Source organism: Chiloscyllium punctatum, chromosome 28, assembly GCF_047496795.1.
Source record: "Chiloscyllium punctatum isolate Juve2018m chromosome 28, sChiPun1.3, whole genome shotgun sequence".
Taxonomy (NCBI): domain Eukaryota; kingdom Metazoa; phylum Chordata; class Chondrichthyes; order Orectolobiformes; family Hemiscylliidae; genus Chiloscyllium; species Chiloscyllium punctatum.
In genome coordinates, this window is record NC_092766.1 from 15,412,005 (window position 1) to 15,424,504 (window position 12,500).

General features: G+C 56.1%; 1 protein-coding gene across 1 annotated transcript in view; it reads left to right on the forward strand.

Annotated features, from left to right (window-relative positions):
• Nucleotides 1-831: 831 nt before the first annotated feature.
• ubap2l (ubiquitin associated protein 2-like) overlaps nucleotides 832-12,500 on the forward strand; it is a gene marked incomplete at its 5' end in the record, with an annotated part of 68,838 nt that continues 57,169 nt past the window's right edge. Inside the window, 3 exon segments of the mRNA XM_072548762.1 lie at nucleotides 832-914; nucleotides 9,091-9,200; nucleotides 11,187-11,246. Of these exon segments, the coding sequence (XP_072404863.1) occupies nucleotides 832-914; nucleotides 9,091-9,200; nucleotides 11,187-11,246 (253 nt within the window).

A 12,500-nucleotide genomic window follows, 5' to 3' on the forward strand; every position in this document is an offset into this window, starting at 1 on the left:
AGGTAGAGGTAAGCGGCCTGCACACACCCACAACCCCCGACAGGCTCTGTTCCACTGACATCAAGGAGGGCAGCAGCTGCCTCACGTCTGGCACCTCTGAGAGAGTCCCTTCACCTATCACCAGGTTAAACCACCTAGACTGAGCGAACAACTTTGAGGCATGGAGGGGGTGACGAGAGATAGGGAGGGGGTGTAGGGGGCTGGAGGGGGGTGACTGTGATAGGGAGGGGATGTAGGGGGCTGGAGGGGATGACAGAGATAGGGAGGGGGTGTAGGGGGCTGGAGGGGGTGACCAAGATGGGGAGGGGGTGTAGGGGCAGGAGGGGGTGGAAGCGATAGGGTGGGGGTGACAGGGCATGTAGGGGCTGGAGGGGGGTGACAGAGAAAGGGAGGGGGTGTAGGGGGCTGGAGGGGGTGACAGAGATAGGGAGGGGGTGTAGGGGCTGGAGGGGGTGACAGAGATAGGGAGGGGGTGTAGGGGGCTGGAGGGGGTGACAGAGATAGGGAGGGGGTGTAGGGGGCTGGAGGAGGGGACAGATAGGGAGGGGGTATAAAGAGGTGGAGGGGGTGTAGGGGGCTGGAGGACGGGACAGAGATCAGGAGGGGATGTAGGGGGCTGTAGGACGTGACGGAGGGGGTGTCGGGGGCTGGAGGAGGAGACAGAGAGGGGGTATAGGAGCTGGAGGGGGGTGACAGAGATAGGGAGGGAGTATAGGGGGCTGGAGGAGGGTGACAAATTGAGTCATATCAACTTGTATTGATGAAATTCTCTTATTCAGATTGCACTGGGGCGAACCAGTGCATTGTAAATGTTCCTGTTGACCCTCCTCTTTTGAACTGAAACCTCTCTTGATTCTGGTTTTACTTTCAGGCTTGGGCAGGAGAGGGGGCCGATTTTCCGCCCAGGGGATGGGGTAAGTGTTCTCTCTTGGAATCCTGCTTTGCTGTTTTGAACCTGCGTGTCATTAGCCGGGCACTTGTAATATGAATGTATCATTTTTACCCTGTGGCCACTCATTCGTGTGTTGGGTGGCGGGGGGGGGGGAGGGTCGATCATATAAAACCAGTCGAAATCCAACTTCGTTGGGGGCAACAACACTTGTGTCGAGGGTGTGAGATGGGTTTCAAACCCATCGTCTGGTAGGATGGACCTGCGGGGAGTTTGGAAACAGGGTGGAGGAAACTTTGGATGGTGTGGGGCAGGCTTTTGGTCGGATTTAGTGGGTGGGGATTGAGCTGAGAGTTTCTTTTTGTGTATTGCCCAGCAAAAGCAGAGGGTGCGTGGGGCTGGGAGGTGGAGGGGAATGTGTTCCCTGTGTAAGCGACAGCCATAAAGCCATGGGGAGGCCTCTCAATCGGAGGGAAAACAGTCGAGGATGTAGGTTTGCTCGCTGAGCTGGAGGACTTGTTTTCAGACATTTCGTCACCATACTGGGTAATATTTGCAGTGAGCCTCTGGATGAAGCACCAGTGGTGTAGCCTGCTTTCTATTGATATGTTTGGGTTTCCTTGGGTTGGTGACGTCATTTCCTGTGGTGATGTCATTTCCTGATCTTTTTCTCCGGGTGTGGTACAACAGGTCCAAGTCGATGTGTTTGTTGATGGAGTTCCGGTTGGAATGCCATGCTTCTCGTGTGTGTCTTTGTTTGGCTTGTCCTAGGATGGATGTATTGTCCCAGTCGAAGTGGTGTCCTTCCTCATCCGTATGTGAGGATACTAGTGAGAGAGGGTCATGTTGTTTTGTGGCTAGTTGGTGTTCATGTATCTAGGGGGTTAGTTTTCTGCCTGTCTGTCCAATGTAGGGTTTGGTACAGTCCTTGCACAGTATTTTATAGATAACATTTGAAATTAAAATTGACAAAAACAAGCCGAAAACTAGTGGAAGTGAGCATAAAAATAGGCACGTTCTGATTCCATTACATAGGGCGTTGGACCAACTACATCTCGAACACATGGCATGTTTTGTCTCCTTAGGGAAGAGTGGAAATGTATTGTAGGGAGCTCAGAGGAGGTTCATTAGACTGATACTATGGTGTCGTGGCTGGGGGAGGCTGATGTAGGGGGATGGAGGGGGTGACAGATAGGGAGGGGGTGTAGGGGGCTGGAGGGGGTGACAGAGATAGGGAGGGGGTGTAGTGGGCTGGAGGGGGGTGACAGATAGGGAGGGGGTGTAGGGGCTGGAGGGGGTGACAGAGATAGGGAGGGGGTGTAGGGGGCTGGAGGAGGTGACAGAGATAGGGAGGGGGTGTAGGGGGCTGGAGGAGGTGACAGATAGGGAGGGGGTGTAGGGGCTGGAGGAGGTGACAGAGATAGGGAGGGGGTGTAGGGGGATGGAGGGGGTGACAGAGGTAGGGAGGGGCTGGAGGGGGTGACAGAGATAGGGAGGAGGGAGTGTGAGGGGCTGGAGGGGGTGACAGAGATAGGGAGGGGTGGGGTGTAGGGGGATGGAGGGGGTGACAGAGGTAGGGAGGGGCTGGAGGGGGGTGACAGAGATAGGGAGGGGAGTGTAGGGGCTGGAGGGGGTGACAGAGATAGGGAGGGGTGTAGGGGGGGGGGGGGGGGGGGGGGGGGGGGGGGGGGGGGGGGGGGGGGGAGGGGGGGGGGGGGGGGGGGGAGGGGGGGGGGGGGGGGGGGGGTGGGGGGGGGGGGGGGGGGGGGGGGGGGGGGGGGGGGGGGGGTGGAGGGGGTGACAGAGGTAGGGAGGGGGTGTAGGGGGATGGAGGGGGGTGACAGATAGGGAGGGGGTAACAGAGATAGGGAGGGGGTGACAGAGACAGGGAGGGGGTGTAGGGGCTGGAGGGTGTGACAGAGATAGGGAGGGGGTGTAGGGGCTGGAGGGGGTGACAGAGATAGGGAGGGGGTGTCGGGGCTGGAGGGGGTGACAGAGATAGGGAGGGGGTGTAGGGGCTGGAGGGGGTGACAGAGATAGGGAGGGGGTGACAGAGATAGGGAGGGGGTGACAGAGATAGGGAGGGGGTGACAGAGATAGGGAGGGGGTGACAGAGATAGGGAGGGGGTGACAGAGATAGGGAGGGGGTGACAGAGATAGGGAGGGGGTGACAGAGATAGGGAGGGGGTGACAGAGATAGGGAGGGGGGTGACAGAGATAGGGAGGGGGTGACGGGGATAGGGAGGGGGTGACGGGGATAGGGAGGGGGTGACGGGGATAGGGAGGGGGTGACGGGGATAGGGAGGGGGTGACGGGGATAGGGAGGGGGGTGACGGGGATAGGGAGGGGGTGACGGGGATAGGGAGGGGGTGACGGGGATAGGGAGGGGGTGACGGGGATAGGGAGGGGGTGACGGGGATAGGGAGGGGGTGTAGGGGGCTGGAGGGGGTGACGGGGATAGGGAGGGGGTGACGGGGATAGGGAGGGGGTGACGGGGATAGGGAGGGGGTGACGGGGATAGGGAGGGGGTGACGGGGATAGGGAGGGGGTGACGGGGATAGGGAGGGGGTGACGGGGATAGGGAGGGGGTGACGGGGATTGGGAGGGGGTGACGGGGATTGGGAGGGGGTGACGGGGATAGGGAGGGGGTGTAGGGGCTGGAGGGGGTGACAGAGATAGGGAGGGGGTAACAGAGATAGGGAGGGGGTGTAGGGGGCTGGAGGAGGTGACAGAGATAGGGAGGGGGTGTAGGGGGCTGGAGGGGGTGACAGAGATAGGGAGGGGGTGTAGGGGGCTGGAGGGGGTGACAGAGATAGGGAGGGGGTGTCGGGGGCTGGAGGGGGTGACAGATAGGGAGGGGGTGAGAGAGATAGGGAGGGGGTGTAGGGGGCTGGAGGGGGGTGACAGGGATAGGGAGGGGGTGTAGGGGCTGGAGGGGGTGACGGGGCTGGAGGGGGTGACGGGGCTGGAGGGGGTGACGGGGCTGGAGGGGGTGACGGGGCTGGAGGGGGTGACAGAGATAGGGAGGGGGTGTAGGGGCTGGAGGGGGTGACAGATAGGGAGGGGGTGAGAGAGATAGGGAGGGGGTGTAGGGCCTGGAGGGGGTGACAGAGATAGGGAGGGGGTAACAGAGATAGGGAGGGGGTGTAGGGGGCTGGAGGAGGTGACAGAGATAGGGAGGGGGTGTAGGGGGCTGGAGGGGGTGACAGAGATAGGGAGGGGGTGTAGGGGCTGGAGGGGGTGACAGATAGGGATGGGGTGAGAGAGATAGGGAGGGGGTGTAGGGGGCTGGAGGGGGTGACAGGGATAGGGAGGGGGGTGACAGGGATAGGGAGGGGGGTGACAGGGATAGGGAGGGGGGTGACAGGGATAGGGAGGGGGGTGACAGGGATAGGGAGGGGGGTGACAGGGATAGGGAGGGGGGTGACTGGGATAGGGAGGGGGTGTAGGGGGCTGGAGGAAATGAAAGATAGGGCCATAGGTGCACAGAGGCACTTCAGAAAAAGATGTAGAATTGTGAATTGAGCCGGTTAACTGGGAGCCAGTGTAACCCTCTCTGTTGGGGAGGTAGTTATGTGTGAACATGACTGTACGTGTTAAGACCATTTTTGTATGTGGTGCAATTCTGTCATGACCTGGGTAATCTCTACAGTGATGCTGAGGTGCAAGAGTTGGATCTGCTGGTTTCCATCGCTGTCTCATCACTGCACTGTAAATGTTCCTCTTCAACTAGAGCCCGTTTGGATGTGTTTGATTGTTCTCGCACTGGGCTGTGGTCAGTGTGTTGGTTTTTGATGTAATCTTCAGTGCCTCTATATCAGGCTGCGACTGGCTGCTGAATCCTCGCTCTGAGCCACCTTGCTGCCCCTCAACTGACCGAGAAACATTGGCTCGTTTCAGACTTTGTTGCCCAATGGTCGTTAGTTTTCAGTTCCTGGGGCTTGAAATTCCTTGAGCGGCGCCTCCCTGGCACCCGCAGGTTGGCATGGCATTGTGCGTTATTGGGCGAACGTGAGGACTGCAGATGCTGGAGATCAGAGTCCAGATTAGAGTGGTGCTGGAAAAGCACAGCAGGTCAGGCAGCATCCAAGGAGCAGGAAAATCGACTGCCCCGTGGCCGAATATTTCAACTCCCCCCACCCACTCTGCCGAGGACATGCAGGTCCTGGGCCACATCCCTCGCCATCCGACGCCTGGAGGAGGAACGCCTCGTCTTCCATCTCGGGACGCTTCAACCCCAGGGCATCAATGTGGACTTTACCAGTTTCCTCATTTCCCGTCTCCCTACCTTACCCCAGTTCCATCCTTCCAGCTCAGCACTGTCCTCATGACCTGTCCTTCCGGCCAATCTCCCTTCTTGCCTATCTGCTCCACAGTCCTCTCTAACTTATCACCTTAATTCCCACTCCCAGCCACCTATTGTACTCTTAGCTACCTTCCCCCAACCCCCTCCCATTTACCCTCTCCACCCCGGAGGCTCCCTGCCTCTTTCCTGATGAAGGGCTTTAGCCCGAGTTGCATGTTGCTGCACCCGTGCAAGCTGTCAGACCGCTGATCCAGGATCGAGTTGAAGTTTTCAGATGTTGGGTGCATGGGTTGTGGCGTGCTGCCACTCTGTGCACACGGGGCAGGAGATACCTGTACCCCCACCTCCCCCAAAATGGATGAGGGGTTCTCAGTGACTCTCAAAGTGAGTGTATTCTATTCCCCCTTTTGAGAGCGCTGGCCTTGACCAGTCTGCTTACAGGGACCAGGCTAGGCAGGGAGGCATAGCCCCCGCAACCGAACCTTTCTCCATATGGACTGCAAGCGAGACCCTGGCCTGGGACGTTTCCTGACTGAGGTGGGGCTGCAGTTAACAGATTGGAAAGCCCAAACCGGAAGCCGTGGCTGCAGTCATCGATTGTCGTACCGACCCTCTGAGTGTCCTTCAGGGAAGTGAGATCTGCCGTCCTGGTGTGGGCTGGCACGTGACTTCAGACCCCACGCGGTTGATGCTGAACTGCTCTCTGAAGCAGCCCTGGAACGGCACCCAGCTTGGGCGGGGGTGATGGACGGGAATCGAGCATCGGTCTTGCCAATGATGCCCGTATCCTGTGACGGAGACAGCCTTGATCGATGTGCAGGCAATCGAGAGGGGGGCTTGGGGGCAGTCACGGTGGGAGTCCGATCCCAGTCTGTTCAGCTGTGATCTTATCCAGTGCCAAGAGTCATCTCAAAGCGTTGAATGGCCCCCACCATAAAACATAGGAGTGGAAGTAAGGCCATTCGGCCCATTGAGTCCACTCCGCCATTCAATCATGGCTGATGGGCATTTACCTGCACTCTCTCCGTATCCCTTAATTCCTTGCGAGATCAAGAATTTATCACTCTCTGCCTTGAAGACATTTAACGTCCCAGCCTCCACTGCACTCCGTGGCAATGAATTCCACAGGCCCACCACTCTCTGGCTGAAGAGATGTCTTCTCATTTCTGTTCTAAATTGGCTCCCCTCTAATTCTAAGGCTGTGCCCACGGGTCCTAGTCTCCCCACCTGATGGAAACAATTTCCCAGTGTCCACCCTTTCTAAGCCATGAATTACCTTGTAAGTTTGTGTTGGATCTCCCCTCAACTCTACAATCCCAGGATCCTCAGCTGATCATCATGTGTTAGGGATCATCCGTGTGAATCTCAGCTGGACACGCTGCAGTGCCAGTATGTCCCCCTTGAGGTGTGGGGCCCAAAACTGGGCACAGTTATTCTAAATGGAATACCAGTTGCTAACCCGTTGCGCTCTTGACTGTGGAATGCTGGAGAGCAGCTCCTGCTGCAGGATGTGTCAGTCAGAGGGTAGAGCTCCAGTCCTCCTGCCCTGTTCACAAGATGTGGGTGACGCTGTCAAAGCTGTTGGTACCACCAGCTGGCTGCACCCCGCGCCCCCCCATCGAGGGGGATGTGAACAGCTGGATAATGGTCGCAGTGCCAGCTTCCTTCTCATCCTTACTGGGAGATGATGCTGTATTCCTTTGGTTCCGGTTCAAACCCACCACCGCTCCCTATCTCGAAGGGCAGGGTCAGCGGGTAGACGGGAACACGACGCCCTGCCAGCTCCTCTCTGAGCCGCTTGCGAGTCTGACATGAGCGTTATCGCTGTTCCTTTGCTGTGACTGGCTCAGAATCCTGGACCTCCCCTTCCCCTGACAGCGCTGTGTGGGTGCACCTGAAGCCCGTGGACTGCAGCAGCTGATCACCACCACTACCACTACCACCAAGGCTGGGTAGGAGCTGGGCAGCAGCTGTCAGCGAGCAAGACAAAAGGGTCACAATTTGACATTTAAACGTGTTGAACAAGCCATTTGGCAACTTGAGCCTCCTCCTGCACTCAGTAAGATCACAGCAGATTCGCTTGTAGCCTCGACTCCACTTTTCTGTCTCTCCCTTGCAACCTTCGTCAATCAGAAGTCTCTCTCTAACTCAGCCTTCAGTATATTCGGTGAGCCAGCCTCCGTCACGCTTTGGAGAGGTCCTATTGAACTGATTAAGGGACGATGGGCTGAATGGCCTTGGGTGCTGGGCAGTTGTGGGTTGGGTGGTCACTCCTAATGGCGGCAGGGCTGTTTAAAGCTGGTGTGTGTGTGTGTGTGGACTCTGAGCCATGCTCCAGCTGGCTTGAGGTTTCATTGTTTTCGTATTCCCATGCTTCGCCTCCAACTGATGGATCAGCACTGGATCGGTCAACGCGATCAGGTCACCTATCAGAGATGTGGAAGATCTGGTCAAGGAAGAAAGGTGTAGTCAACGGGAGCAGGGTGCTTTCAGCTCCACGTGGGAAATTGATGGACTTCAAGGGTGTTAATCTAGAAAGATGGCCCACCGTCGCTCAGACAATGCAAGGGCAGGCCATTCCATCCGTCCACCTGAGCCACTCACTTAGTGTCTTCTCTCCCCATAACCTTGTGCATTCCTTCCTTTTTTTATAATCCAATTCCCCCTTGACTCCTCGGTCTCGAGCAGTGCATTCCAAATCCCAACCGCTCACTCTGAAGTTTATGAAGTGCATGTCATATATCTACGTTCTTCCGTAACCAAGGAGACCGATACTCTCCGATCTCACCCGGCTGCCTTTTAGGACTGACGGTGTTCCTCCTCTTTCGTTGTTGCTGGTTTCTTGAGAAGCAGGTGATGTTTTGGGCAGTGAGGATACTTTGGACGTACTGAGCGGGTTAGTGAAGAGGTTTTTCGAGCAGAGGTGCTGGCCTCTGCGTGTCATCACTGGGACGTGAATCCAGACTGAAATCTCGCGAGCGTTCTGGGTTTGAATTCCACCTTGGCAAAATCCTGACTTTAATAAAAAGTCTGGAGTGAAGAGCGTGTGTGTGTGTGTGTGTGTGAACAGTAACGTTTTGATTTAGTAAATCTTTCTTTCCATTGAGCTAGTTTCCACTTTGCCTTTTGGAGTTTGGCTTGGTGACCCAGGAGAAGTGCAGCCTTACTTTTTCCCCTTTGCTTCAGCTTCTCTCCCCATCCAAGACGAGTTGTGGGGGCAGCTGTTTTATCTGGAAATACTTACTCTCCGTTGTTGACCCTGCCCCAAGGGGTGGTTGGCAGGGGCATCGTCTCGAAAAGCCATATTCCTTCCGTTTTGCTTTCTCCTGAAAGTCGCTGGAATTTCGTTTCGGTTCAAAGGTCGGGGAAGCTCTTGCCTCCCCGTTTGCAAAGGGTAGAGTGGGCTTTACTCGGGGGCTTAACCTGCTGCTGTCCTCATCCCAGGAGTGTCCGATCAGGGGCGGTGGGGGAATACGGCTTAGCCTCTCTTGTTTAGAAGTGCGAAGAAAGATCTTGGAGAGTGAGGCAGAGCGCTGTGGGGGATTTGGTAAGGGGCAGATCTGGCAGCTGAAGACCCATCCACCCTGGCTGGCACTGTTGATGGCGTGGCATGACCAAGAGAAGGGCACAGTTGTCCGGAGAGGGTTTGGCGGGGAGGGCCGGACTCGAGACGAGGGCGAGCGTTTCTTCGAGTCGAGGTGTGGCCGGGTGGGGCGTTTCTGAGCCCCCCCCCCCCAGCCCGATTTAAGCAAAGGGCAGTCTGGTCCCGTCAGGATGTTCTCCGAGCCACGCCAACCTTTGCGCCCATGGGGAGGATCCCCGGCGTGAGCCGTGGCTGGGCAGTCTCTGGGATTGTCCGTATCGAGTGTTTTTTTTTCCCCTTTTGGTGTTTCAGGACGTTTAACCCGGCTGATTACACGGACCCAGCCAGCACGGACGAGTACTACGGGAACCCCAACCCAACGTGGAACAGCGCTGGCACCTTTGAGCCCGACGATGGGACGAGTAAGTGGCTTTGATCTTGTCGGCTCGGGTCTAACGGTGGGAGGTGGGTGACTGTGTGCCCAAACCGGAACACCCCGCCCCCCCCCCCCCCCCCAAATACTTGCCTTTGCCTTTCCATGTCTAAGCAGTTAGAGACTCCCCTGTTCGACCTGCAGTATTTGCCGTGGGGTCTTCAAATGGGGAGCTGAGGCGCCCTGAACCTGAAATCTTACCTCCTTGTAGGATAGTGGTTGACGTCCCATTCAGTTGTCCCCTGTTCCTCCTTACTCTTCCACCAACCCGTCCCCAATCCCATCCCCCGTCAGTGCCCTTTGAGTCATAAGAGTTTCAGCTGACTGCATCTTGGAGACGTCATATTTTGACCCTGACCGCTTTCTGTGGGAGAGCATTACCCAGGCTGCACGCTGTCTGGGGTGACGCCATTTCTCCTCATCTCAGTCCTAAACTGCATACCCTCCGTCCTTAGACTGAGACTCCCTGGTCATTGGGAATGTCGTTCCTGGGTTTACCCTGTCCTGCCAGAACTTTATTAGTTTTCTGAGATTCCCCTGCAATATCTTTACACCAACTGTTAGTGCTCACCCTTCAGAGCGGGATTGGGGTGTTGTAGGGTGAACTGCAGCTGGTCAAAGTTCTCCCAACGCCTTTGGGAGCAGATAACTGTCCAGCACGTCCAACCCGTCCAGGCCGACCAGATATCCTAAATTAATCTCGTCCCACGTGCCAGCATTTGGCCCATATCCCTCGAGCCCATGTACCCATCCAGATACCTTAAATGTGCTTCCAACATGTCCTCTGGCAGCTCATTCCACACACGCACCACCCTCTGCAAGAGAAGGTCGCCCCTCAGATTCCTTTTAAACATTTGCCCTCTCACCTTAAACCTGTGCCCTTTAATTTTGGACTCCCCTATCCTGGAAAGAAGACTTTGTCTATTCTCCCCATCCGTGCCCCTCATGATTTTATAAACCTCCACCAAGTCACCCCTCAGCCTCCGACACTCCAGGGAAAACAGCCCCAGCCAGTTCAGCTTCCAATCCTGGCAACTTAATTGTAAATATTTTCTGCACCCTTTCAAGTTTCACAAGGCCTTTCTGATTGGGGTAGGTTGACAGTGATTTGAAAGGTTCACCCCGTTTAGTTTTGAACTCCGATCCATGGTTATTTGCTTTGAGGCTGTCCAGAAATCATCTGACAAGGGGCAAACAATGGGGCAATGTGAGATCTTTCACACTGTGGGCTATGCTGGGGGGAACAGAATGGAGTTGAACGTTGAATAATTCAGTTCTTTCCCCTCCCTCCTGTCGCGGTCTCCATTTTTAAACTGGGGCATGAAACCTTAACTCGTTTCTCCCCCCCCCCCAGCCTGGGTTTGAGCTGACCAATCATAACCCCTTTCTCGAATTAGGCAGCAGAGTCTGCGGTTTAACGCCAACAGTTTGTACCTTTTCCCGTTCTGACCCTTTCTCTGCCCAAAGCCAATCAAGACAACAACGTGCCCCCCCCACACCCCCCAAAAAGAAACCAGCTGACAATCCCTTAAATCCACAGTGCCACGCGTGCGTCACCCTATCTATCGTCTGTCAACTCAGGCCATCCTGCGCCACCCCAGAAGGGAGCTGCGTGTCTTAACACCGTGTTGGCGAGGAATGAGCCTGTGAGTTCAGAGCGAGCCGCGCAGGAGCAGGGGAGCGACAGAACCGTGACTCCCGTCGCTTTCTCCCAAGAGCTTCCAGTCCGTTAGCAAGTTGCCCACCGGCGCAGCATTGTCGATGAATGCCCTCTGCTGTTCGCAAATGCCGGGTGGGGTGGGCGGGGGGGGGTTGGTGGGGATTGGTTGCGGGCGTGGATGGGGGGTGAGGGGATGGAGGCAAGACATCATTCCTGCCTCCTGCCCCTCAGAGGAAAAGCAAACAAATTAACCCTGAGTTACCTGAATTGTCTCTTTCTTTCTTTTTTTTGTTTCTTTTTGTTTCTCATTTCCAGGGCTTCAATTCAGTGGGGGCGACGGGGCTAATTGCCCTAGAAAGTTTGAAACTGTACCTGGTATGCTTAACCCTTTGACCACCGCGGATGCTCTTTTTATGCGTCCCATCTTCTCGCTTTTAATTTGCTTTGTCCTAATCTACCTTTTGTCTTTTGAGTTTGTTCTCTAGACCATTCTTTTTTTGTTTATTTCGAGGGGAATTTTTTTTTTAAACCAAGTAAAAGCCCTTTTTTTTAAAAAAAAGCAAAAATTAACGCACAAATAAAAACTTGAGCTCTGTGTAACTTGACGGAAAGTTGAGACTCACTATTGTGACTGGCGTTGGGGGTCTAGTCGAATTGGAAGGTGGTGTTAAGGGTTAATCCAGGTGCACTCAATGCCCATCCCCAGATATCTCTAATATGGTTCATGTGGATATAAATACTGTGCTGTAGTGCTGTGCATGGAGACTCATGTTGTGGAATAACACACTGAATCATTTTGGCTTGGGGTGTGTGCGTGCGTGCGTTCTCGGAGGCTGTGATACAATCAGAGGGGGCTGTCTTCTACCTGCCCCACACCCACACACACTTAGTGGTTTCATCTCCCTCGCTGCTGAGCCCTGTGATGGTGTCACAGTTGTCCTGAATGCTTGCTCTCTGTGTCTGTCTCTCTCCTCTCTTCTCTCGCTCTCTCTTCTCGCTCTCTGTCTGTCTCTTCGCTTGCTCTCTCTGTCTGGCTCGCTCGCTCGCTCTCTCTCTCTGTCTGGCTCGCTCTCTCTGTCTGGCTCTCTCTCTCTCTCTCTGTCTGGCTCGCTCGCTCTCTCTCTGTCTGGCTCGCTCGCTCTCTCTCTGTCTGGCTCGCTCGCTCTCTCTGTCTGTCTCTTCGTTCGCTCTCTCTGTCTGGCTCGCTCGCTCTCTCTGTCTGGCTCGCTCGCTCTCTCTGTCTGGCTCGCTCGCTCTCTCTGTCTGGCTCGCTCGCTCTCTCTGTCTGGCTCGCTCGCTCTCTCTGTCTGGCTCGCTCGCTCTCTCTGTCTGGCTCGCTCGCTCTCTCTGTCTGGCTCGCTCGCTCGCTCTGTCTGGCTCGCTCGCTCGCTCTGTCTGGCTCGCTCGCTCGCTCTGTCTGGCTCGCTCGCTCGCTCTGTCTGGCTCGCTCGCTCGCTCTGTCTGGCTCGCTCGCTCGCTCTGTCTGGCTCGCTCGCTCGCTCTGTCTGGCTCGCTCGCTCGCTCTGTCTGGCTCGCTCGCTCGCTCTGTCTGGCTCGCTCGCTCGCTCTGTCTGGCTCGCTCGCTCGCTCTGTCTGGCTCGCTCGCTCGCTCTGTCTGGCTCGCTCGCT